The 27,781-nt window shown below is 42.5% G+C and overlaps 1 protein-coding gene across 1 annotated transcript in view; it reads right to left on the reverse strand.

Moving 5' to 3' along the window:
• Positions 1-12,761: 12,761 nt before the first annotated feature.
• GARS1 (glycyl-tRNA synthetase 1) overlaps positions 12,762-27,781 on the reverse strand; it is a 38,109-nt gene continuing 23,089 nt past the window's right edge. The window contains exons 11-17 of the mRNA XM_057731515.1: positions 24,637-24,745; positions 23,704-23,848; positions 19,524-19,609; positions 17,891-18,000; positions 15,300-15,393; positions 14,454-14,644; positions 12,762-13,057 (exon numbers count right to left, since the gene is read on the reverse strand). Of these exons, the coding sequence (XP_057587498.1) occupies positions 12,932-13,057; positions 14,454-14,644; positions 15,300-15,393; positions 17,891-18,000; positions 19,524-19,609; positions 23,704-23,848; positions 24,637-24,745 (861 nt within the window). The 3' untranslated portion in view covers positions 12,762-12,931. The remainder of the gene's footprint in view (positions 13,058-14,453; positions 14,645-15,299; positions 15,394-17,890; positions 18,001-19,523; positions 19,610-23,703; positions 23,849-24,636; positions 24,746-27,781) is intronic.

Consider the following 27,781-nt stretch of genomic DNA (forward strand, 5'->3'; position numbering starts at 1 on the left):
GTCCTCATTAGCATCCGCTTCAGTGCAGGCAGCCCCTCACCTCTGGCCTTCCTGGAAATTGGCCTCATTAGCAGACCCTCCTCTTTAGCAAGTTCCCAGACCCCTGTGCCCTTAGGCTCTCCTGTGTAACCCTTTCACTCCCCCTGATTTATAAAGCTGGGGAAGACTTGGGACCACAAAGGTAGTCCTCACACCAGCCTTCTGGCCCCACTGCCAGGGAGAGACCCCAGACAGAACCCTGTCCCCAGCACGGCTGCCACCCCCTGGCCCATCATCAAAGTGCGGCCACAAAGTGCCTTCTGGGGTGATGGTGGGAAGTGAAAGACAAGTCTGACATTTCCCTGCTGGGAGGGTCTGTGTAAGGTGCTACCTGGGGGGACTGAAGCCTCCAGACCCCAGGTTTCCTGTGGAGGAGACTCACTAGCAGAAGAATAGAAAAGGGACTCAAGGTGGCATTAAGATGCAGAAACTGACTGCCAGCATATGGACTTAATGGAGGTGGAGACACACAGAGACTCCCAGGTGTGGAGGCAGACACCGCTGAGGCCACAGAAGGAGGCCCAGATGGACACAGACACACAGAGGTAGACCCAGACATTAGACACACGCGTGCCCACCAGTCATTCCCCGCTTACTGAGCACCACTGTGTGCCAGCTATGGAAATAACACTGTAAATAAGACAAGCTTCCCATTTCACGAAACTCAACATCTAGCTGAGAAGAAACAGCTCCCACATAGTACAAGGTAAAAACAGGAAAAGGGATTGGTGCTCTGTGTCTTTACCTGGGTGGATTTCTCAGAGTCCATTTCTGTCTGTCCTCGTGGGGAGAAGGGGTCAGTCAGCTTCTGCAGTCGCCTCCTTCCTCAGCCCCCTGCTTTTTCCACATCTCTGAGCCTGTGCCCATGGTGGCCTCAAGCCAGACAGGGTTTATGAGACACAACACCACAGCTACCCTCCCCTATTTCTTTCCCACTTCTCTCCATCCAGGCCCAGGAGCTCCCTGGACTGACAGACACAGGCCCAGGTCACTGCTCTTCCTTCCTGAGCACCTCCGGAGCCCCAGGGCAGATGGGGCACAGGTGCAGTGAGGCAGCTGGATGAGAAGCAGGCTGTCACAGGAAAGACAGGTGAAGGGCATACTCAGAACAAGCCATCCCTTTTACATGCCTGGTGCCATCGTGAGACAGGTCTGGGGTCTGCAAGGCCCCAGGGGAGTCATTTCCTACAGTGACATTTCAGCCAGGCTCAGGGAGAGTTTGGTGGAAAAGAGCTGTCCCTCCAGCCCTGGAGCCTGGCTAGGGACCCACTGCTCCGAGGACACTCCTGGGTCTCTCATCAGAACCAACGGAAAGGAGACTTGGGGAACCTCTATTTCCAGACCGGGTGGGATCTAGGAATCGGCACTTTTAACAAATGCTTCTGTCTGGCGTGGGAGCCGCTGAACAGGAAACATCCCTTGTCTCCTCTTTACGACACACACACGCACGCACACACACAGTTTGTGGACTGTAGGAAGGGAAAGTGGTGACCTGCTTTTCTGGAAACCTTTAGGGAGGGGCAGCTGTGGCAGGAGGGAAAAAGGCAGGTTTGAAACATGTAAATTTGTTCATCAGTATGCTCAGTGTGGTTTCCAGGTTCTGCCCCTAAGGTGCCGCTCATTCTCCAGAGGGGGCCGCCCACTGAGAGCCGGTAATCGGCAGGAGGGATGGGCAGAGGGTGGGCTGAGATCACTGCCCTGTGTTGACTGAGTTTCCTCCAGACTTTCTTGTCAGGGATTTCTTCGTGTAGAGCTTAAGGCCCTCCCACAGAGCTGTAGCATGCCTCCGCCACCACGGAACCGTCACCGTGGCCTCCATCTGTCCTAAAGGACCTGACTCAAAGAGTCTTTCCTCCAGGAAGCCTTCCTGACAGCATCAGCAGGATATGTGTCCACTGGGCGCTCCTACCAGAATCCCCGTGAGGCTCCTCCGCCGTGCTGGGGACGCTGGAGGCACGTGCTGTTCCTTATGCCTGCAACTAGAACTCCGCGCCTAGTAGGCGCTCTAGAAACATGCATTCAATAAACTGGCCTTTCCTATTTGTTCCACTCAGAGCTGGTTAACTCACAGGCTAGAGTCCAGTGCTAGCAAGACAGACCATGGGCACAAAGATGCCCAGAAATCTCTCAGCTTTGCACAGAGGAAAGTGCAACATTCTCTGGCGCCTCACCTCACCACCACCAGAGTCCAGAGGCCAGGCCCAGACTGAGGGCACCCCCTGTTCTCCACTTCACGTGTAGACAGAAAACCGGAGGAGCAGAGCTTCCACATCCTTCCAAGACTCTCCTGCAGGTATCCACAGATTCATCCCACCCAAGGGGTCTCGTGCCTGGGTGAGTCCTGGCTTCCTCCTGGGTGGGCGGTCAGCCTGTCCTTCACTAGGTAGGGTGACCAGACCTGGTCTGCCCCAGCTCATCTAGGTTTACACCTGTTGTCCTGGTGTTATTCAAAGCATTCCTCTCACTCTCACAAGTGTCTTGGTTTGGACAATAAACTACAGTTGATCCTTGAAGGATGCTGGGGGGTGCAGTGCCAACCCCAGGCAGTCGAAAATCCACATATAACTTATAGCTGGCCCTCCATAATCGCTGTTCCACATCTTGGGGTTCAACTAATCTCGAATTGTGTAGTTCTGGGGCTCACATTTAGTGGAAAACAATCTGCCTGTGTAGACCCATGCCGTTGACAACAACAGCAAACCTGTGTGTTTCAGCGGTCAGCTCTATATGATCACTCTATTTAAACCCCACATTTGTCTGAGTACGTAGTAGGGGCCGCACATGCTGCTTGAATAAATGAATGAGAGCCAGATCTACAGAAACTTCCAGAAGTTAGCCACTGCACTTCCTTGAATAAAGGATGGAGAGCCTGCGTAGAAGGGACCCTCTGAGGCTGAGTCTCGAGTCCAGTCTGGATATCTGCTTGTTGGACAAATGCGTGAGCAGGGAGGGGCAGGGAGAAGCCAATTCTAGCTCTGGAAGAAAGAAAATCATCCCTCAGTCTCTGCTGTGAATGCAACAAAGTAATTAATTGTGATTCTTAATTAGCTCTGCAGGGCACTAAGGAAGGCCCCCTCTGGCTCCCTGAGGCCCAACTGGTGTGTTAAACAAACTGGCATCATGGATCTCCATGGAGGACCCTCTGTCCAACAAGGCGGAAAAACTCAAAGACCTGTCATTTCTTCCTGCCTCCCCCAGTTCTGGCCTCCAGTTTTCTGGGGAAAGCTGGTGGTAGGCTTGTGAGCAACTCTGCCGCCGCCTCCTTGCCTTCTTATTCTTCCAGCTCAGCCCAAATTCATTGTCCTTTCAGGACTTTCCAAAGGGTGCACTATGGGGTCTGTGAAGCTAGTTCCTAAGCAAATGAACACCCCCAGGCTTGTGTCTCCAAATCCACCTCATTCCTCCACAGACACAGATTCTGGGCTCTCCCCTACACCATCAACATGCAGATTTCAGTGTTAAAGTCTTCGCACCTGAAGGAATGAGGAGAAAGGAGTCCTTGCTTGCAAATGTGATGGAGTCCTTCCTTGCAAATGTGATGGAGTCCTTTCCCTAAAAAATGTAAATGTATAACATGCAAAAATATAGCGTATTCAGTAGTGCAAATGGCTACAGAAATCGTCAAAGGAATCATGGATCCAAGTTGAAAAGCCCCTGACCTCAGGATAAAATTAAAATACTTCAAGTTAGCTAATAAGAATTCCCTGTGTTGGTGGTGTGTGTTAGAAGCACCAGGTGATTTAAAGCTGCACAGGTTTCTGAGCCCACTCCAGACCTCCCAAAACAATCCTGGGAGGTAGAAACTTGCACTTTTAACAACCATCCTCACACAGGAGGGCCCTGGGAGCCGCCAGCACACAAGGCCCTTCCTTGGCTGTGTCTCCCATTCTGCCCACCTCCCCCAGCCGTGGGTGACCCCTCTTCCCAGGGTCCCTCCGTGGGGGCCACACTCCCCTGCCGTATGTAAGGTTGGGTTTCCCCCAGCAGGTTGTGAAGGGTGTCAGGGCAGGGCCTTGTCTGCCCCAGCCCTGAACTGCTAGCACCCGGGAAATGTCAGGCTTTCAAAAGAGCTTTCATCTGAACTAAGGATTCCAAGAGCATGAAACAGAAAACCACTAAATTTACACAATTTTAGTTCCTTTGTTACTGACCCAGGTCCTTGGATTCTTTAATCAATAGAAATGGATAAGAGGCCAGACGAGAAATTCAGGTAAGGCTTTTTTGGGACTCACGCTGCAGCCCAAGGGAATCGAAAACAAGGAACAGGTGCCCTTGATCACTCCTGAAGGAGGGAGAAGGTGACAAGCTGGTTCCTCAAATGGGTTAGGGGTGGATAGGCATGTTGGGTGGGAGGGACGGCTTAGGTGGTCTGCCCACCCCCTTGGTGGTGCTGTGTGCAGAGATCACGCGCAGTCCCCTGCTTTCGCTCCAGGCACCTCAGAAATGGCGGTTGGTGGCCTTTCTGTATCTTATTGTTCATAATTGCCCCAAGTCTCAGCCTATCTCACCTTGGCCTCTTTCCTTTTGGTGCCTTGGCGTAGGAAGTAGTTTTCCAAGTGGAATTGCTGGAGGGACCTTCTACTGAGGCACAGTGGAATGAAAAAAAAGAAACAGCACACAAATTTGTACAGGTTGTAGGTCCAGATGGATCACTGCATTGAATGTGGAGAAAGGAAGAAAGACATGAATATTACATGCCTCTGCATGGCAGATTGGACTAAAAGTTTTTCCATGTACTTTCTCATTTAAATCCTCTTAAAAATGCTGCAACACAGGCACTTCTCTGGTGGTCTAGTGGTTAGGACTCCACACATCCAATGCAGAGGGCACGGGTTCAATCCCCAGTTGGGGAACTAAGATCCCACATGCCCACATCCCGGGCATGGCTAAAAATAATTTTTTAATTAAAAAAGAAATTCTGCAATATAGAAAACTCAGTTTAAAAAAAAAAAAAAAGGTAATTACCATGATTTACCAGTTCCTTTCAGGGGGCCTCCCCCAGATCCAGGAACTCTTGTCGCTAAGAGGCCTTGGAATCAGGCCTTTCTTTCTCTGGAATCTCTTCTTAGGTCTACAAGTTTCATAAACATTTTTAAATTTACTACTTTCATTTTGGTTATAATCTTAAAAATTTAGTAGTAATTGTAAAACATTTTTACCTTAAAACACCTTTTTCATAGGATCAATTGAAAGACAATTTAACAGTACAAAACGTTAGCTCAAGTTTCTCAAACTGAGGATTCCCTGATGTATTCCAGAGAGTTAGAGATTCTGTTTTTTCTACAAAGTCCACTATGATACTAAGTTTGAGAACCTGCCTTGATCAGAACTAGTCAGAAGCAGTGGGGTTTTGCCAAGTGGGGCAAGAATTTTGAGCCAAGAGTGGCTCTATGTATATATGTCCAGGGAAATCACCTTGAAGTAAGCCAGTTTTTGCACCAAAATACTGAATGTGGCAGCTACTCTGGAGAAGATGCTTTCAGAAGTCATTCAAGTATTGATATTTCTTGAGCACCTAGTGAGTGCTAGGTACTCCTCTGGGCATAACGGAGGATATAGCCCTGAATGAAGCAACCCAAATCCTTGTCCTCATGCAACTTACATTCTGATGAGGAGACTGAACATTAAATAAGACAAAGAAGCCAGATATATTATAAAGTGTTAAGCTCTAAAGAGGAAAAGAGGACAAGGAATGGGGGTATGAAGTGTGCAAGGATCTGAATGTGCCTGAGCCGGTGTGGGGGTGGGGCGGGGAGGGTGTGGCTCCATGTTAAAACTGTAGATGAAATGGCTGGGGGAGGGTTCACTGGCGTGGCGCCTGAACAAAGTCCTGAAGGAAGTGAGAGAGAAGGTGTGAGGATCGGGACCGAAAGCACTGCAGGCAGGTGAACAGCGAGGGCCAAGGGCCTGCTTGTGGAACACAGGACAGCGATCCGTGTGTGTGCGTGCGTGCGTGCGTGTGTGTGTTTGGTGGGGAGGGAAATGGGGGTTCACACAGGTGTTATTCTTAAGTGAGAAGAAAGGTCACTGTGTTTTTAGGCTTCACTTTGGCTGCTGGATGTGAAATAGATTGTGAAGGGGTGCAGGTACAGCAGAGAGTGCAGGTAAGAGTCTTCGGCGATAGGCCAGTTGGCAGATGGCAGTGCCCTGGACCAGGGTGGTGGCCGGATTCCGAATAGCTAGTGAAAACAGATCCGATGGCCTGGATGTAGCATGTAAGAGAAAGAAGTCGTCTGGCATCTGTTGTCACTAACCCAGGGGACAGGTTAATGGAGTGGACCAGTTTGCAAGCTTGCTTCAGAATTCTTTTTAGAAAGATGGAAGCTCTGGCCTCAATTTTAAAAAGAATGTTCATAAAGATTTTTTAAAGCTTGTCAGTGCTTTTTTTCTTTCCCATAACCTCATCCTGCTTAATCTCACTATCAATTAATTCACCCTCAGATGCAGAACGGAGGGTTTTGAAGAGCCAAAGAAGGTTTGAATTAGCCTAAATTGGTTTAGTTAGCATAACTGCTTCTGCACTAATTGTTGGTGATTGAGTTTTAAGACCCAAGAAATGCAGACACTGGCTGGAAAAATTCTACTTGAGCTCACTTCTGCACCAAGTCCTGAACGGTAAAAGAGGAGGGCAGAGAGCTTTGGCTCACAAAGAGAGAGGGGCTCTCTCTTCCCAGCCCCAAGCTCAAGAAACTTTCATTAGGTTCAGGCTCAGGCTGTGGCCTAGGACAGAGCTGTGGAGGGTTAGAGCAGGGCTATCACAGCTAGATTCTTTTTATTTATTTATTTATTTATTTATTTTTTTGGGGGGGGGGTACACCAAGTTCAATCATCTGTTTTTATACACATATCCCCGTATTCCCTCCCTTCCTTGACTCCCCCCACCTCGAGTCCCCCCCACCCTCCCCACCCCAGTCCTCTAAGGCATCTTCCATCCTCGAGTTGGACTCCCTTTGTTATACAACAACTTCCCACTGACACAGCTAGATTCTTAAACAGAACTGGAGTCCACTTTACTAGGTTTCCAGCACAGAGCTCACAGCTTCACCCACCCCCATACAGCAAGATCATGGCTCCTTAGGTAAAATCACCCAGAAACTGAAATCCCACTTCCCCACCCCACACCTGCTTGTCTAATTGTCTCACTGGATACAAGGTTCTTATAAATCTACACTGTCAAAGAGAAGCTCCTTTCCGGAGAGCAATGGGTCCAGCATTTCACCTGGTAAGAAAGTGCAAAACGGTTCAAGAGGAGGGAAAACACTAAAAAGAACAAGAGGAAGGACACCCCCTCTGAGGGATCCCCTCAGGCTCATCTTGACTACACTGTCCCTGTCCCCAACACGCACAATCCACAGAATCTGGGCTCCCACAGAGCAGACAGCCAGTGCACATTTGCTCGTTCAAACAGACCCTTTCTCTTTGAAATCCAAGTAACCCAACTGCCCATGACCCCGGAGTGGTTCTCTCCATCCAGTGTCCACAGTTATAGTTCTGCAGTCTCCTCTCTGGCTGGCTTGGAGTGGACTGATTTAAAAACTAAAACATCAAGCTTTTTCATTTAACACAAGAGCCACTCCCCACCCCCCCCCACCCCACTGGGCCCAACACAGGTTCATCTGCCTAAAGTTGTGCTGATGGAGGGCTTTTTTCTTCTTTCTTTTTAAATGAGGGCATAGTTTTTTTAATAGTAAAGAATTGTCAGCTTTAGGTTACACACATTGCCCACGGTAACACTGCCTGCGTGTCTGAGTCGATCCCCTCGCGGACACGTCTGCCTCCAGAGTCTACCCTTTACTATGATAATACCTCACCAGCAGGAAATGACACTGGGCAGAAAACGAGAATGGTCATTGATTCCAAACCCAAGTATCAACAAGCACAGAGCAGTCAGGCCAGACAGGTGCCTCCTGCTCAACCAGCTTTGGAGGTAACTCAGAAGAGTGAGGGGGAAAGATATTACTCGGCTGTTTATGGACAGACCTACTAAAACCTGAAATCAATTCTGTTCAACCCGCTTTCAGAAAAGGAAATGAACCCTCAAGGGGAGTAGAAAAAGGAACGAGTGACTCAGGTGACAGCTCTCCCCTCTTCAAGCGAGAGCCTCATATGGTCCGTGTGTAATATCTCTCTCAGCACTCCTCACAGCCCCAGACAGCAGACAGCTCTGCGTATGTTTATGCCCTAGCTGCCTGGACCGAGGACTCAGTTCTGACACGTGCCCTATCCTGGGCAAAAGATCTTAAACGGCTTCACAAATAACGCCTAAATGGTTTTGGCAAATCTACATATTGAGGCAAACAGGAATGTTGTGAACATCCTGATGCCAAGTAAAAATTGTATGCTTTTTATGGTAAATACCCTAAATGGGCAAATGTTGAACAGTGGACAAAAGATAAACGTAGGAAGATGAGCAAGGGTGAGAGAGAAAGAGAGAGAGAGAGGGAGAGAGAGGGTTGAGAAGAGGAAAATTTTACCTTGATAGGGAACTAAGCAAAATTGGTAGTTGAAGACAGAAATGGGTTCGTGGAGACAGAAAATATCAGTGCCTGTGGACAGTCTTCTTGCCCCTTCTCTCATCTTTCTCTCTAGTGCTGGCAACACCCTCCTCTAAGAGAGGGAGGTCTACAGGCACGGCTTCTCATGAAATGAGTCATGGCTGAGAAAACTAGACTTCCTAACCTGGCTGAGAATCTACTTTCACAGACTCCAATGTGTGGGACAAGAAGGAAGGGTCTTGAGTTGTAGGGCGAGGTTATATACAAGTAACCATTTCCCAATGGCAACAAACTGTTTAAACTTTGTAAGAAGTGACTGAGTAAGGCTCAGGTGCAGTTAGGATGGTGACAAGGACAGGAAGTAAGTTGTAGTTTCCTCCAGGAGCCCCATCCCTTACAGAGCTAGGAGTCTGTCCAGTTAGCCACAAAGCCAACTCCATGACTCCACAGTACTGAGTGATTAAGCTCAAGGTCAGCCATTTTCTTGGCAAAATCTCAGGCTTTCCCAATATTTGAGAAGGTAAGTTTACATGGCTGTCAGAGAACACACAGATCTCATTTCACTGAGGCTGAATACAATGGACCACTTCTCTTCTTAAAGGGAACACTTTCTTAGACCCTTCAAGGTACCCTTTCTTGAGCCATCTTCATCCCCAGCCACCAAAGGCAGATATTAGCAGAGCACGGATAGCAGCATAGTGTGATACGATCATGTACTTTGAACTTGGTTCAAAACTGGTTCTGCCCCCTACTAGCGGAGTGAACCTGTAAAGGTTCTGCTTCCTTTTCCTTTTATGTAAAAGGACGATAATGATACTTAAATTATTGTAAGGGTAGAAAGAGAGAGCACACAGGACCTCTCTTAGAACAGAGCCTGGCAGGTGGTAGGCACTCAGCAAACGTGCCCTTCTCCCTGGAAACACTGTGCTCCAACCACCGAAGTCCTGGGGAATCAGTCAGGCCAGTCTATAGGGCAGAGAGGAATTCACCCCCAACACTGGGCAAAGGAAGCAGGATGTGAGCTGTAGAGGGTTCGTGAGCACATGTTTACAGTTACCTCAGCGGAGCAACACAAAAACAATGCCTCCTAAATGCATTTTTTTTCCTGGAAACTTTGGTGTTGACAACTTTGACCCCCACTGTCATTAAATACTTCATTCAGAAGACCCTTCCCCACCCTGGAGCTGGCGGGGTGGGGAGGGCAGGGTTCAGGCTTTTTATGGCTTGAGCTGAAACCTCCATTATAGCAGAGGTTTTCCTAAGGTGCTTTCCAAATATTGATGCCCGGGCATCAGAACTCAATAAATTGGTTTGAGGGGGCACAGACATGGGCATTTTTTAAAGCTCCAGTGATTCTAGTGTGCAGCCAGGGTTGAGAACTACTGCCCTAACTCTTTCACTGCTGCAACAGGTTTAAAAAGATGTGTCCTTAAACATGCAAGGAAGATATACCATGCCAGCTGGGAGAACAGAAGTCACCAGCACTAGAGGAGCTCCTGGCAGGAAGGCAGGGCCACAGGCTACTGCTCTCAGGCATTTCCTGGTGAAGCCCCCAAGTTATATCCCAATTTCCGGAAGAGACATTAATCCCTTTCACATGGTCTTAACACAATTATTGGTTAGACGCAGCCCAATAACCAAGAATTATTGAAGAGACAAGAGGTAAATTTTGAGGCGCAGCAAAATTATTTTCATTCATTTGCTGAATCTTCAACTAAATTTCTTTGTGGTGTAGGCCAAATGCCAAACAAACAAAACCTGTCTTACACACAGTCAGACTATCAGCAAAGATGCTGGTGCAAGGCTCTTTAACATGAGTGATGCTATCAAAACCTCTCCATTCTAGACCTGCCCCCGCCAAGAGATACAGATTAATAGTTTCCCCTGGTGATAGGAGGTTAAGTGCAGCTACATCCAGAGACAATTTGGATTTATTTCCTGGTCATCTGGTTCTCCTGTGAATAGACTCCACTGGCTATGACAGTCAGTACCATTACCCTAAGTCTATACTGGTTGAGGGATCAATACATAAAGGTCTAGAATGAATCTATTTCAAGTGACTTATTGAACAAAATAATTTCGCAAATTTCGTCACAAAGAACACTGGACATCTGACATCTCTAGTACCATCTCATCCAATTAGTAAGATCATTTCTATACTTATACGACTTGGCAATGAATTCCTTTCTTGGAACACTTATCTGTATTCAGTGTTTTACTATTATGAGCCACTAAGCAGTATTAAGGTTCTAGACTCCTGCAGAACTCAGGCACAGACCACCTCTCTAGACACAACTCCTGAATTCCAACCGAAGTTTTAAAGAAACTCCTATGTTCCTATATACATTCCATGGAAACCAGTTAGAATCTGACCCTTCCAGCCATCCCTATTTTTGGGGAGAGTGAAGACCAGGTGTGCTCCTCAGAGAGGGAGTGCTACTTATCCAGCTCTTGACCTAGCCCAGTTTGATACATGCAAATACATTAATAATAAAAGGCCTCACAGTGTATCAAGCCAGAAAGCTTTAAATATACATTGGGCTTGAACAGAGGAGAGGAGCGTGTGCACACAACCCTTGTGTGTGAAGTCTCTTCGTTTAGAAAACAACTCTTCCCCTGCATGTGCTTAGAATCAAGCATATATGACACAGACAGAACCAGAGAGCTCTGCTACTGGCCCATCTTCCCCACTCAGGTAATCAGTCACTTTAGAGATGGTGGGTGTTCTCTCGGGAGAAACTGTGCATTGCACATACAGAACAGGGAAAGCGGGGCTTGCAGAATTAATATCCAGCGTCTAACTCATGACAAATGCATTTTCCAATGAAGAGTGAAGAGAGCTTTGGTTCCAATCCCTTTATGATCCAATGTAGGCAAATATCACAGTGTTTAATATTTCTCTTCCTATTAAGGAGCTCATAACAATGTCTGAGGTGGTGGTGACTGTCTGACTACGGAGGTGCCCACTGTAAAAGGAAGTTAAATAAATGGGAAGAAGTAAAGACAACTGCCCTCCACCCCAGCCCCGAAGTAAGAACGCTAGACTATACGCCAAGTTCAGAGCTGTATTATTAGGAATCTGAGGTGAAAAGAATCCCTAGAAAAACTCAGTGTATTTAAGTTAGTTCCTTCTAATTTAATAATGAATACTTTTAAAAGCATAGGGCAGGAGAGAAATAAGCTTCAGTGAAAGGCTTTCTTCCCCAGAGATTTGTTCAAAAATTCAACTCATGGAAAGTCTATTTACTGACTTCCTACTATGTACAATACTGTGGTAGGCATCACCGGTGGGGAGACAGAGATGAGAGAATCCCCGGGGGATTCTTCAGCTGCTCTTCACACCCCAGACAAAGGAAAACATTCTGGAGATGCCCCCCCCCCCCACCACTGTCTGAGAGGAAGATGGGAAGCTAGACAGTCTTAAGTCTGCAAATAAAGAGCTGCTCAAATTCACACATCCTTGAATTTTTTTCCTAACAAACATATGTGTTCTGAGTGTTCTATACAAAAACATCATAGAAGTAAAGTCCCTCAAAAGCTGAGCCAAAAACTACTAGGCTAGAATCAAGACACTGTGATGGCTGAGAAGTGCTAAGTCAGACAAGGCAGATGGGGTTCCTCTAGCATCAGTTCAGTGATTTCCAGGGCTACCTGGGAAGCCAACTACATGCACACCTTGAAATTGAGGGTCTCTGTCAATGCACCCCCTCCTGGAGACTCTGAAGAGCAAAGACTCTGTCAGCTGGACATCGGGGTGAACAGCCCTGACCCCCACCCAGCAGGCCTCCTCCTTCTCCACTACTGCAGCCTCCTCCACACCTCAGCCCCTCCCAGAAGCCGGTCCACCTACTCAGAGACTGCTGCCTCTTTAGCACAATGCGTCATCATCGTCTCAGAAAAAAACAGAAAGTATAGAAAAGGCAAATCCATAGAGACAGAGAACAGATGAGAGGCTGCTTGTGGCTGGGGCTGGAATGCGCATGAGATTTCTTTTTGGAGTGATGGAAATGTTCTAAAATTGGATGGTGGTGGCAGTTGCACAACTCTGTAAATAAACTAAATGTCATCAAATTGTACACTTAAAACAGGTGAATTTTATGGTTTTCTGAACACAGCTGATTTTAAAATGTATTGATTGTGTTTAACATTGAGCCACTTAGTGTCGACCCAAAGACAGGAGAAACAGCTCTGCTGAAAATGTGGAAACACGAGCAAGTGAATTACAGGTCTGTTCAGAATTCCTTCAGCTTTAATTGTGGGAGGAAGATTAGGCAGCCACGCAGGATAAAATGCAGTCCCCGGGAGGAAGTGCAATGCTGTTTTTTTTTTTGTAACGTGGACACGATACGAGTTATTCTTTTATTAGCGCAAATGGTCAAAAGTTGCCAAAACTGTCCTCATTCTTCAATTGTCTCTTTTTTCCCAGTTTCTTGACCTTCAAAGAGAGGATATCTGGCCTCCACATCAGCCCACGTGATGCTGCCATTGGCCAGATCTTGGACTACACCGGGCAGTTCAGAAACCTGGGGTAAAAAGAAAGAAATCCCAGAATCAACCAACTCGACCAGACTGTCAAAAAGAGGATTTACCCTGAACTCAGGAAACTATATAGAGAGCCAAGTCAGTGTCTACACAATGACAGGATCCCACTATAGACCGGTCCCTGCAGAACGTTTCTCGTGACTCCCACTGAAGCCTCTTTACCTAGTTATACTCACCTCCTTCCCAGGCCTGGGTTCATGCCCTTCTTCCAGCCCAGAATGCCTGCCAGCTCCCCTGGAGAACTCAATTCTCCCACAGAGCCTTTCCTAATTATTCCAAATCTCCGTGCCCCCCGAAGTTACTTCACGTATGTTAAATTTAACTCTTAGAACGGGGGTCAGTTAGGTAACATGAGTGAAGCGAGTCCGGAAACTGGAGAGCCCCCACGAAGGGGGCCAGCCGTTCCTCAGCCAGAACCACACACTGGCTGCCACACAGGAGGGGTTCTCAAAATCGAGCGACCATCAGACTCATCTGGAGGGCTTGTTAAAACAGTTCTGCCCGCCCTCTCTCCCTCTCCAAACAGAAACCCCATCCTGGTTTCTGATTTAGTAGGTCTGGGGTAGAGACTTCTCTTTTCTAACAAGTTCCCAGGTGATGCAGATGCTGCTGGTCCAGGGACCACACTTTGAGAACCCCTGCCTGACAGGAACACAGGTTCAGAACAGCCAGATTTGGTTTTGTAAAAAGATAAGCCAGAAATCTGTGACCTCTGCAGCAGACTACAAATTCCCTTGGCAAAAAGCTGCTCCTTGCTGCAGCGCAACCCCTCACTCATACCTTCGCTTCTGTTTTCCCTATTACTAACTCTCTGTGACAAGCAGAGCACGTGATAGGCACTCTAAATAAAAACCTGCTCTAAATAAATGAGTCAGGTGGCTGTCAATTAAAGTGACCATTCTTTCCTTTCCCTCCGGTACTTTTCCCATCTCCATCGTTCCCTTCCCATTAAGTAAAATTACGAAAACATTCACTGTTTTGAATTGATTAACATGAAAAAGTTTATACATACTCATGTGTACGTTTCTTCAGAACATAAAGATAAAACTGTCTAAGCCCCACAAAGCCTGCCAATAAAACTATGGCAACAACCACTTGGGATCATATTTCTTTTGTCCAAATAAAGAACTATAAAAGCGAACTGTCAGCGAATGAGCCCAGAGTGATCTAAATGGCTATAAAATATTAGAGACGTGTTAATGAATATTTTCATAATTAAGCCAAGGGGATTTGGGAATCTGTGCTCTGATACAAACATGATTAAAATTAAAAAGAAAAAAAAAGGAAGGGGAGCATAAACACAACAAAATGCATCTCATATCAGAAGGAACCAGTACACATTTCTAAGGTGAAAAATGCCAAAGAGAAGGCAGCCACCTCTGCTCTTATCTGCCGCATGGAGTCTCGGTCCCTCAGGGTTGCCGTGTGAGGGGTCTTGTTCACTGTATCGAAGTCAATGGTGATGCCGAAAGCCACGCCAATCTCATCAGTCCTGGCGTAGCGTCTTCCGATGGACCCCGAGGAATCATCTACTTTGTGAGAGATGCTGTGCCTGGTCAAGGCTTCCGCTATCCAAAATAAATTAAGTAAATCAAAACTGTAAAAATGAGAAAGTCCCAACGTCATCTAAATATTGTCATACAAGCTCAGGAAACTTATAAAAGGGACTAACACAAAAGAGCAATAAGTTGTAGTTGCAAGAGAAGGAAAAATTTCAAAAGTTGAATCCTTTGCTGGAGCCCAACCCCTCACTCATACCTACATCTCATTCGGCTGCAGGGGAACGAGCACCAGGCTAAGAGCTAAGGCCAGGAGGCTTGCGTGACCCTGAGCAGCTCAGTGAACGCTTCCCATTTCCCAACTCTGAAATATGCAGGCCACACCAGACAGCCACTTGGATCCCTTGTAGCGCTGTGGGCCCAGTGGCTGTAGGTCCACTGGAGATGTTACCCTCCACTAGGGTTCCCCTGATGAAGTCAGCAGCAGGGTCAACAGGAGAAGCAAGGATGTTTGAAATCTGACTCTTGGGTCAGATTTCAAATTCTAGAAGAAAAGACCCTGAGCAAGCATACGCTCTCTCTTAGAAATAAGAGCAGATGCTAAAATCCCTTAGATTTAATCTTTATTCAATATGTTATTTTTTACTGAAGAAAAAAGACATTTCCTAAAATTCAGTCTACTTGACAGTATTCCCATGTAGATTACCCAACTGGATTTGCTTACATAATTCCTTCACAAATGGCATGAACTCCTGGTTTTGGCTCAGTGGAAGGACGGAACATTTGAATGGAGCTACCACGGCAGGGAAGCTGAAGAACTAGATGGTTTGAAAAGAAAGAAATCCAAGTCTGTTAGTGTATAAAGATCTAAACATTAATGTCCAATCTTCACTATCAAAATACTAGAAAACATGATATGTAAAAACAGTGTGACAAAACAGAGAAAGCAGGATAACCAGAACTAGAATCAGAAAGATCTCGTTTTCAGTTCTGAATTTGGACCAACTCAGTGAACTCTACCTCTCTGGACCTTAGTTTCTCCATCTAAAAAGTAGGTCTCTACCGTCTGTTCTGCCTACTTGGCAGGTCTATCGTAAAAAAGTTAAACGACGTAAAAGCATTCTGAAAGCCACCGTCTAAGATGGTAATTATTTGGTACCACTTAAAAGCCTTACTTCTTTCTGTGGAGATCCCTAAAGAACCTCCCCCTAAATCACTAAAAGTAGTGTCAAAAGACAAAATTCCATTCTGTCCTTTAAGAGATTCAGCACAGCTAAAGGCTCTCCGAGCCTTAGTGACTAAGTAAAACAGAGAAGTTTAATTATCTCACAAATGCATGTCCCAAAGACACCATAGAAAACAAACAAAAAAGATGCTCTGTATACCCACAGAAAAGTACAGCCCTCCCAAATGGTTCCTGAAACAGGTTTCAGAGTTATTCAGAAAGAAAACAAAGATATTCTATGGAAGGCAAACTAGTCTACCATTTGGGGCTGTAAATGAGAGCTAAAGATAATTCTTAAATAATATCTGTACAAAAGGTTCACTTGAAGGTAAGAATATGGGACTCAGAATGAATAGGTCCCTTTAAAATAATGAATGACACAGGGTCCAGTTTAGCCCCCCAAAGCCTAATTAATCTTAAATGCCAAGCAATGGTGACTATTCCTCTGTAAGTAAACCCTAGACTCCACCAATATGGCACCTGAATCATGGGACACTCAGAATTCTACTCCTCTCTTCCATCGTGTGATAATTTCATTTAATGTGAGGGAGAAGTGGGGACCTGCCTTTATAAAAAAAATTTTTTTTGTTATCTTACCAGCAATGCTTTTATACCCAATTTATAGGAAGATGAATAGAGGGACTATGCGCTAACAATTTAGAAACATTTTTGGCTTCTCACAGCCTAATCAAATTTCTCTTCATGATGAGAATCTCTATGCAATTCGTAAAACACTGTAACTAACTTATTCTTGCCTAGCCTTTATGAAATTTCTATTAAAACTCTAGTTATATCAATATCATTAGATTCAAAGGAATAGCAAAAAGACTTTTTTAAAAAAACCTTTTCATTAGAAAAATAAGCAGGAAAAGCTTGAAGCAAACTTGACCTCTAAAAAGAGCACATTCAGTTAAGTATGACGTCATTCATCAGGAAGAACCATGCCTTATATTTGCATGTCTGGTGTCCAGCTCAGGTTCATACTATCTGTTAATCAATGAAAAGCTGCTCCTTAACTGTCAGGAAATGAAGATGGAACTTTAGGGCACAGAATAAAACAGTGGCTTTATTAGTTGCACATTACCAATGGTACGTCGGACTTTTAAAAATACTGGTGCCAAGAACTCATCAGTCCGTTTTCAAGATGAAACGCCCTAGAGAGAACTACAGAGCTCATGTTCAAAATTGTGCACACACTCAGCTTTAGCTGGTCATGCAGGTAAGAACGCTTCTTTCAGTTAATCTGACCTATACAACCTCTCCTCCCTAGCCATTCTTCTTCTGAGTGCTTTTCCTGGACACCTAGAGCTGTAAATTAAAGGAATGTAATTTCCACAGGCAGAGGCAAGGTGAGAAAGGTGAAATTAGCCAGAAAGAAGGGATATGTGGAAAGCATGCAGCAGTGATTCAAAAGCATCAGAGCCAAAAGAAAACTTGAGGGAGTGGATGAAGACTTCCTAAAAACATTTATCTTTAGCTAGGTTTGAATGCTGGGAAAGCCTACACCTCACATACTACTGCCCAATTTATTATCTGTCAATCTCCCACACTGGAATCACCTGAGGTTCTTATTTAAAAACAACAACAAAACCAGATCCCTGATTCTCAGACCTAGTGAATCAGTATCTCTGGAATAGAACCTAGGAAATTACACCTTTACCCCCAAAATACCCCAGACTATTTTATGCAGTTTGAGGAGGTTACCCTCAACGCTTTGCCAACGTATAAGTACAGTTTTTTGGTTTGGCCAAATTCTGTGAATCATCTCCTCCTTCCCAATTTTCTGAAAATACGAGTATATCCAGAAAGTACCATTCCTTCCATTGATGCAATACAGATAGTTCTCCCAAAGTAACATCTGTCTCAGAACTCAGATGCAACTAAAACAACGGCATCTAGAATAACCTACACATCCTAAAGCTGAAAAGAGATAAGAAAGTGCTTTGCTTTGTAAACAGTTAAGCAAAGGTGTTAACATTATAATAAATAACAACTAACTGATCGTTTCAGAGTTATCTTAACATCACTCAGTAAATGTTGTCCTCTGACACTGTAAGAGAACAAACAATACACTGCACATGACAACTCACCGTTCTCTGTTCATCTCCCTCACGTATGTGAAATGTATGTTCAAATACCGTATACATGATCCTGCCCAGCCCAAAGGAGGGTTCGATTACACTCGGAACAACTTCTTCCACTGCAAGAGAGAGAGAAATTCAGTAACACTCTCTCACACCCCACAAAATGCAATTCGGGTCCTCTCTAAACAATTCTTACTAGCCCTAAAAATATCTCTATTTTTTACCAAATTTAATTCTTTGTTTATATAGCACAAAAATGAAACAAGATACCAGGGTATTCCTTCCCCAGTTGGTAATCTATAAACAATAGCAGCCATGCTCTATCAGCTGCCTTGGCTATGCAGAAAGCATTAAAACCCTAGAGCGTCTGCAAGACTTTGCTAGAATTAAAAATCTACCACCACAGCTGGCAAAATTAACAAAAACAACCGCTACATACAACAAGTATCATCGGATTTGTTTTACTCTTTATCTTGCTATCTGGATGAGAACTCCTTGAGACAGCCAAGTTACTGCTGTTGTATTTCCAAGGTTCTGGGGTCAGAAGCCCCTTAGAGAAGAGCTGGCTCAGGGATCAGCACTCAATCAAATACATTTACCAGGGGCTCCACAGCTCTTCCCATGGGTGAGGTTATACCTGTGGTACACACAGGAATTGTCCTCATTCTTAATTATTATTCAGAAAGGAAGCATGGCTAAGCACTCTCCAGGTCTAAGGCAACTGACCCCAACCTTGCAGAGTTTTACGTTTCAAGAGAAATGAGATAATTGGAACCAAAAACTTACACATGAGAACAACATTTCAGAAATATGATCACGGCATTTTTCTGCCCATCCTTTTGTGGCATCCGAGCAATGGTGAAATACAGGTCTAAGCCAGCTGCCAGGATCATGGCTAAAAAGCCCCAGAGCATGAAGAAGGATTCCCTGCTTTCTCCTATCACTTTTCAGACTGCTTTTACAATCTGAAAAAAGCGTTTACAGCTTACTGCAGCCTGGCAACAACGATACAGGCCAAAAACAAATGGAAAAGGAGGCCTGCTTGCTCCATGGGCAGCAGAATCTCAAATACTAAAACTACTCTTAGTTTCCAGGAGCTACAATCCAGCCGGTTAACCACAAGCATCCTTCGTATATTCTCCAAAACAGTCATTTCCCAATTCATGGAATTTGTTCTCCAAAAAATAATCATCTCCTTGGCTTTTAAGAAAGCATGAAAGATCACTAACCAAAATGACTTTTAATAAGTTAATTTGCCAAAATAGAAGGGATGAGCTCTCTCTTTTGCTTAAGAAACAAAAGGACTTGTCCTTACTGTGAGGAAAAAAGAAAAAGAAAAAAAAAAGATGTTTTTAATCAAAGAGATATTCTTCATATGTACCTCAGGTCACAGGAAATATAAAGGTGGCATTATAAATCATTCTTCTGTATGAGCATAATTGTTTAAAAGAAAATCCAAGATAATACCTTGAACATATTCATCAAATTTAGGGTTATAGCATTAAGGATTTATTTTTCTTCTTCAAATTTTCCATAAAATGGTTATGCTATGGAAACCCAAAAAAACAAAAGCAAAGAAAAAAATGCCTTTAAGGAGTAATGATTTTTGTTTGTTCCTTAACTACTTTTACAAATTTACCATGTAGTGTTTTCTGGAATCTCTTCACATTGACCATGTCTTTTGTCAACTGAAATGTTTTCCCTTCAGTTTCAATAGTAAATTCCCTACAAAGAAACAAAGCACATTACATATTAGTGAAAACATATACCCCCATGCCTTAATTTAAAGAAGTTTTACAGATTGCTAAACTATTTTTTCATTTTAAGTGTATTACAATCTCGCCAACAATCCAAATACAACAGCTGAAATCTAATTTAAATTATTTTATAAGAAATACCAAATTAAGTATTATTCTAACAACAGTACCAAACAGTATTCTGGGAGGCACCCAAAAATGTGTCGTCTTATAAAATTCCACAAGGGACTTAATGACAAATTCCTTTGGTTTTGAGATCAAGGTAAAACCAAAGAAAAATAATTTTTAAATTTAGTTTTAGAATAATTACAATAAATTTTTCAGAAATAGGTCTACTGGCAAAAAGACCACTGTTTTCACTACTGTTCCAACAAATGTAAAAATGACCAACTTGTCATCTTACAGAAAGAAATTTTAAAACTCCCATACTATCTCCAAAATAAACTTTGACACTTATGTTGATTAGGATCAGCTTAAAAGAAGTTTAAACATTTTGCTTGATATGTCAATACAAAATACATCACTCTAAAACCACTGACTGCCTTCCATATGTTCATATCCTGAGGTATGCCCATTCCATTTCAGGGTATAAGAATTCACCTTTATAAAGCTCTTCATGTAATACCTGTATCTCAGCTTATGAGGTATTTCCTCACATTATGAAGATCACTTTGGATGTGTCTGATCACATAAGCAGCTCAGTGCAAGGAAAAGAGAGCCCTCATGTGGCTGTCCTTGAAGCTGTATGGCTGATACATGGTACACTGCATTTTGCTGGTTTCTATCCATGATAATCTCATGCCCATATGAATGGTTTTCATTGATTTCCTCCGTTTTTACTATTATTTGAAGGCTGTGCGTGCATGCATTAGACTCCATATAAACAGTATCATATATATTGTCTCTGTGAGCACAGTCTAAGTGTAGAGTAAGTAATAGTTACAAAAAACTGAAATCAGCAAGGAGATAGCCATTACTTGAGAATAATTTTTTAAAAACTGTCGTTTGTAGATAATGATATCTGCTAGTAACCTATGTTTATTTTATTGGAATTTGATGTTATTTTAGCATAAACAGACATTAATTCTGGGAAACCAGAAATGTTTTAAAATTTTCCTACTGAAATAGACAATTTTATCTTCAACTTACAAGAGTTCATCTTATGACAGTTCTTTTGACAAATACACATACACATGCAACCACCATCGCCCCAAAGGTTCCCCTGTGTCCCTTCTCTTTCAGTCCCCTCCGCTCTTAGTCAACCACTGATGTGCTTTCTATTGCTATAAACCAGGTTTGTCTTTCCTAGAGTTTGGCATATACTCTTTCGTGTAAAACTTCTTTCACTTAGCTTAATGTCTGTGACGGGGTTTGGCAAACCTTCTGTATATGAAATATTCAGTTATAAGATACTCAGGGTTTGCAGGCCATATGCAGACTCTCATACTCTTCGTTTTTTTAAACAACCCTTTGAAAAGGCAAGTCATTCTTAGCTGGATAGTGATACCAAAAAAAATGTGAAAGATGTTTCAAGTGTACTTAAATTTTATACTCTTTGGTTATCAGGTATTCTATAAATGACAAGTAAGTTGATTAATAGTGCTTATATCTTCAAATTCCTATTCATTCTTTTTTTCTACTTGCTCTACCAATCACTGAGACATGGGTATAGAAATCTCTAACTGTAACAGTATATCTGTCTAATTTTCCTTTCAGTTCTGTTAAGTTTGCTTTATATATTTTGAGGTTGTTTTTAGTGGCACACACGGTTAGAGGGGATGTGGCTTCTTGATGAATCGATTGCTTTATCATTTTGAAATGCAACGTGGTAGTTTTCCTTGTTCTGAAGTTTACTTTGCCTGACGTTAATAAGCCACTCCGCCTTCTTGTTTAATGTCTGTACGGGAAATATTTTAAAATTCTTTTCCTTTTAAACCTACTTGTTTACAGGCATACCTTGTTTTATTGTGCTTCACAGATACCACATTTTTGGAAACTGAAGTTTCATGGCCACCTAGCATCGATAAGTCTATCGGTGCTTTCTCTAACAGCATTTGCTCACTTCAGGTCTCTGAGCCACACTTTAGTACCAAATTCCCACGATATTTCACACTTTCTCATCATTATTATATTCGTTATGGTGATCTATGATGAGTGGTCTTTGATGTCACTAAGGATTTCAGCTTGCTGAAGGCTCAGATGGTTGTTAGCATTTTTCAGCAATAAGGAATGAGGGTGAGTCAAAAATTATCTAAACTCTAGTTATATTAAAACTTCTATAAATTCTACAGCCAGAGTGTGGATAATTTTTGACTCACCCTCATATTTTTTAATTAAGGTATGTACATTGTTTTTTATTTTTTATTTTTTTGGCCATGCTGCACTGCACGTGGGATCTTAGTTCCCTGACCAGGGAGCGAACCCATGGCCCCTGCACTGGAAGCATGGAGCCCTAACCCCTGGACCACCAGGGAATTCCTTATTAAAATACAGCACTATTGCACACTTGATAGAGTACGTTATAGCGTAAACATAAATTTTACATCCACTGCTAAGCCAAAAAAAATCTGTGTGACTCACTTTATTGCAACATTCACTTTATTGCTGTGGTCTGGAACCGAACCCACAATATCTCTGAGGTATGCCTGCATATTACAATCACAGTCAGTTTCCTGTGAACAGCATTTAACTGGGTCTCAAATTTTGTAACCAGTCTGACAATTAAAGGCTGTTTACTTGCGTGTTTAGATCATTACATTGACTGTAACTATCAATATTGTTGATTTGAAATCTACCATTTCCTGAGTTATTTTCTATTTGTCTCATCTGTTCTTGGTTCATTTTTCCTCTCCTGTCTTTTTCTGAAGCATTTTTTATTATTCTATTTTAGCTCCTTTATTGGTTTACATCTCTTTGTTTCTGTGTGTTTTATCCAGGCCATTGCTCTAGAGTTTACTATGTCCTTTTTTAAACTTATCATAGTCTACCTCCACATGCACACACCTTACAGCAGTAAACATATTCTTACATATTCCCAATTCTTCACTCCCTTCTGCACATTGTAAACTTCACAATACATTGTTATTGTTTTTGCTTTAAACAACCCATTATCAAGAGATGTCACTTTAAAGAAATGAAAGAAAACGTTCCTCATATTCACCCACATCTTTACCATTTCTAGAGCTCTTAACCTCTTTGGGTAGATCTAAATTTCCACACTTCTACCCAAAGAACTTCCTTTAACATTTCTTGCAGTGTAGGTCTGGCTAGCAATGTATCCTCTGGGGTTTTCATCTGAAAATATTTTCTCTTCATTTTTGAAAGATATTTTTGCTGGGTATATGGCTTTTGTCTGTAAGCACTTAAAAAGATTTCATTCTATTGTATTGTGGCTATGTACACACAATTTCATTTGAGATACTGCCTCTAAATGTTCTATTTGGTTCTTTTTTATATATACATTTCCATTTTTCTCCTCATATGTTCACGTTTTCTCTTACATCCTCAAGCATGTGAGGCATATTTATCGTAACTGCTTTAACATCCTTCTGTATTATTTCCATCACGTTTGTCACTTCTGGGTGTTTCTTTTGACTATGTTTTTTCCTTATTATGGGTCATATTTTCACGCTTTCTCATATGTCTATAGAAATTTTTTATTGTTTGCGCCACATAGTAAATTTTATATTGTTTAGTGCTGGATTTTGTTGAATTCCTTTAAAGATTCTTCTCTATTATTTTTACATTTATACTTGAACAATTACACAGGTGACTCCAAAGCTCAAAAAAAGAGCAATGACTTGAGAGACAGATGTAGTTTCTAATTACCTTGGATAAGTCTCCTCCTCTAAGAAAGTTATTGGGGAAAAAAAAAAGATCTTTATAGTTCATTTCAAGTCTATTTCCAGGCCATAATGCCCAAATCTTGACAAACATAGTCAAGAGACAGTATTTACCTGCAAAAAATTTCTAAAGAAACTAATCTCACCCTAACTTTCAAAACCTGGCAGAGAGGACATAGCTAACTGGAGCCCACGTAAAAGTACACATCTTAAATCTTACCCTTTTTCATTCAGTAGTTTCTCCATTTCTGAAACATAACACTCATCACAAACGGCAAGGTACTCCATCACCAGCTTTGCATCCTTCTTATATGCCTTACCAATTGCTCCCTTATTGGGCTCAAACTGAACAACATTGACTGTTTTGTATGAAGTAGTCAAGGAATACAAAACTACAGAACTGCCTCAGGATTTTGGGAAATGATCTTGAGGATAAGCCATCACCGACTTTAAACAACTACCAGTTCCCTATTGCTACCCGAGATCCTCTTTATACCGATTTCAAGTGCAAGATGAAACAACTACCCACAAAATCATTCAGATAAACCTCACTCAAAATAAGTAAACACCATCAAGAAAGACTTTTTCAAAGTTACAGTGAGATAAAGGGATATTATCCAATCAGCAACATAACCCAATACATAGCATAATAACCTCTGAAAACAATTCATTCATTTCTCAAATGTCTCAACACGACAATATCTATTTCCTGTCACTGGCCTAGCCCTTAGATCAGCTCACAACCTTATGGCCTTGTAAAGGAAGGAAATTTCTCCTTTGCTGATCTACAGATCAAGTGAGCTAAATTACTTCATCTACCATAAAAGGGCACTCATCTTTTAACAGAGAAAGTATTCACCAGGCACCCTTTAATTAAAGAGCATGTATGTAGATGAAGGTGTGGGAAATGGCTGAGAAAAACTGGTCAAAATCCTGAAAGACGTACAGAGCATTTTTCTTTCAAGGACCAAACACTGAGTGGGCACATGTCAGATTACAAGTAAAGAGAACAGGAAACGAGTAATGAGATGGGTAAAATAATAGGTTTAAATAAAGTGTCAAAACATCTCGGTTTATGCATAGAACAAGGTATAGACTTGGACTTATCCATTTCCAAGGCAGTCCTGAGCTGTTGAAGTGACCAGAAAGGATATGGGCTCTTTCAGAGGTTTCTCAGCTACAAGTGGGACTTTGGTGGCTTTCGCGTGACAGGAAAGGTCGTAACAGGAACGGTCAGCACATCCGACAATCTCAATCCAGCCCTAAGAAGACATAACAGAGAAAAACATTTGTAACTCACACAAGGCTCATTCACAAATGCATGCAGATTATAGGCAACTCTTTCACATACTCAAGAATAATACAACTACAGAATCTTCACTCAACTTTTATAAATGTTTGAAATGGGAATAGTTTTATACATCAGGCAATAACAACCTTATAAAATATAATTCACACGCGTACACAAAGCAGTCTTTTTATTTTCTGGACAGAATTATTTTGCCATATTGTGAATGTGGGGTAAACTAACATTTTCTAGGATTTAGTTACAGAAGTAAAATGCGAACCAAGACAAAACTGATAGATTTGTTTCAAATTTGTGACCAGGATTCAAAAGGAATCTGGCAGAAACCACTAGTGCAACACTGTGTTACATAAGGGGCTTTAGCACCGTGGCAACCATGGCGGGGTCCTGGATACCAATCCCCGAGGTTACCGAGGGACCACTGTAATGGTTCTTCCCCGCTCACCCTTGCACATTTTTGTTGTTAAAACTCTGGCTCAAATCAAAGGAGTTAAACCTGCAAAGTCAATACTCTGTGCACTTTTAAGAACTGCCAAAGAGAAGGTCATGGCTAGTTCGGAAAAGCCCTAACTAGCAAGTAAATCATATCCCTAGACAGAATCCGACTTTCATTCACACAACAGCACATTTCCAGAGACTTCCTATCGCCGCACACATGGAGGGTCCAGGAGTCAACCAAGAGCCCTTTTGTGAGTCCACACAGAACACATGCACCCACAAATCTAAACCTGGTGCTCACCTCAAAAAAAAGTTTGTGGAGAAGGAAAACAGGAAAACGACTTTCCTGATCTTTTAAAAGCATGGAAAAGAGTTAAGAAGAGGAAGAATTTCACCAGTCTTTACCACATGTAACAATAGTTCATGGGTTAGTGACCCAATTAGCCACTTGAAAATCCCTTTAGGGTTCTGAGGCCAACACAGGTGACAAAAAAATAAGGCCAAGAACAGCAGGAGGGAAGGCAAGGAGTCACCAAAAGGATGAGCAATCTGGGAGGAGGAGATATTACAACAGACGTGATGTTACAACAGAGCAGCAGAAATAAGAACATGCTATTATGATGCTGTGGTGATGGTAAGTCTGAACGCAGGTGACAAAGATACGGAGGATAACGTATCAGGGGAAATCTGTTGGAAGTCAGTTATATCACAGCATGCCCTGCACCTCTGTCAGTCAAGTTCATAACTCTCCACCAGAAGATTCTCATGAGAAATTATAAAGAAAATAATACAGTGTGTACACATTTTTCTGAACCATTAAGAAGGAAAGAAAGAGAGTTGCCTGGTTGCCCAATGGTTAGGATTCTGGGCTTTCACTGTTGGGGCCTGGGTTCAATTCCTGGTTGGGGAACTGAGATCCCTCAAGCTGTGTGGAATGGCCAAAAAAAAAATTTAAAAATAAAAAATAAAAAAAATAAAAAGTAAAGAAAAAGAAAAGTAATAGGAGATTATGATGCATCACAAGGAGGAAATGAACAGAGTTCCAACACATCCCACCAGCCTCGAAGGGTAAATAGAACAGACATATGCCCAGATCAGGACTTAGAGACCCAGGAAAAACCTAAGAACTAAGAAAAATGTCAGCATGCCAGACTAACAATGATGGTGATACCGAACTCACCCTCAATTTTTTATGTTAGGGAGGCATTAATGAACTGGAACATGAATTTACTAAATGTCACCTGTTTCCTCCTCTTTTTAGTATCCTATCTGTTAATTCAAGTGGGTAAACTCTGGGTGGTTACTTACCATATGGAAAGATCAAAGGAAAGACCACACAAAGGTAAACTTAGCTCAGAGAGTACAGATGCTCAAAAAGGAAAAAGGAACTTTTTCTATGTTGCTATTTCATTGTTTTATTGACCTTCTCCCTCTAAAAAGTTTTTGAAAAAACTTAAGGGTGTATTTAAGTGTTAACACCAATAACACAGCCAGCCCTCTGTATCCATGGGTTCTGCATCTGTGGATTCAACTGACTGTGAATCAAAAACATTTGGAAAAAAAAATTCCAAAAAGTTCCAAAAAGCGAAACTTAAATTTGCTGCAAATCTGGCAACTATTTGTGTAGCATTTACATTGTGTTCGGTATTATAAGTAACCTAAAGATGATTATTATAACCTAAAGATGATTTAAAGACTATGGGAGGCTGTGCATAGGGTCTATGCAGATACTAAGCCATTTTATATGAGACTTGAGCATCCAAGGATTTTGGTGTCTGTGGGGGTCGTGGAACCAAGCCTTAGCAGACACTTAGGGATGATTGTATTTTCTTTGTATGAAGTGTCTACTGCTTTCAAAACTTGGCATCAGGTGGCTATACTAAACACACACCTCGGCTGGCCACAAATGTGGGCACTGGTGCTCAATTCAGTTTCCTACCCAACAAAAGAAAACTCAGTAAAGAACACGCACTGTTTAGGTCACAGAATAAAACTTAGCATTACTGCCACGGGGTGGCAGATCCCATCTTGTTAATGCCTAAGTCACTTTTGCAAAGCACAATCTAAAGTTCTTTCAAAGACTCTTAAGAACCTGTTATCTGAATAAAAACAAAAGAGACAAAAGGCTTAGTTCAGTAGATATTTAGTTAGTCCTTCTCATGAATACTTATTTTTGCCTTTAGTCCAAAGGGTTTGGGAAAATTCAACCATCACAACTACTAAGTTTTCCAAGCACATGTTACCACATGGGGTACTTCAAATAAAGAGGCAAATATGAAATTCATAAGCTCAGAAACACCAACACTTAACAACAAAAAAATAGGAATTAAAGAAAAGAACAAAGCCTAAAAACAATGTGTAACTTGATCACTTAGTCACTACAGATGTCAACTAGTATATTTATGTTCTTAAACATAAAAACTTGCTCAGTATCATTTACTAAAGATGTCAATGAACATATTTATGTACTAAAAGGTGATACTACAAAAACATGCCTAAGAATGGTAGCCAACAACTTTGGGATCGTGGTTACCTCTGAGCAGAGAGGACAAGG

The sequence above is a fragment of the Hippopotamus amphibius genome, chromosome 4 (genome assembly GCF_030028045.1).
Source record: "Hippopotamus amphibius kiboko isolate mHipAmp2 chromosome 4, mHipAmp2.hap2, whole genome shotgun sequence".
NCBI classification, from domain to species: Eukaryota; Metazoa; Chordata; class Mammalia; order Artiodactyla; family Hippopotamidae; genus Hippopotamus; species Hippopotamus amphibius.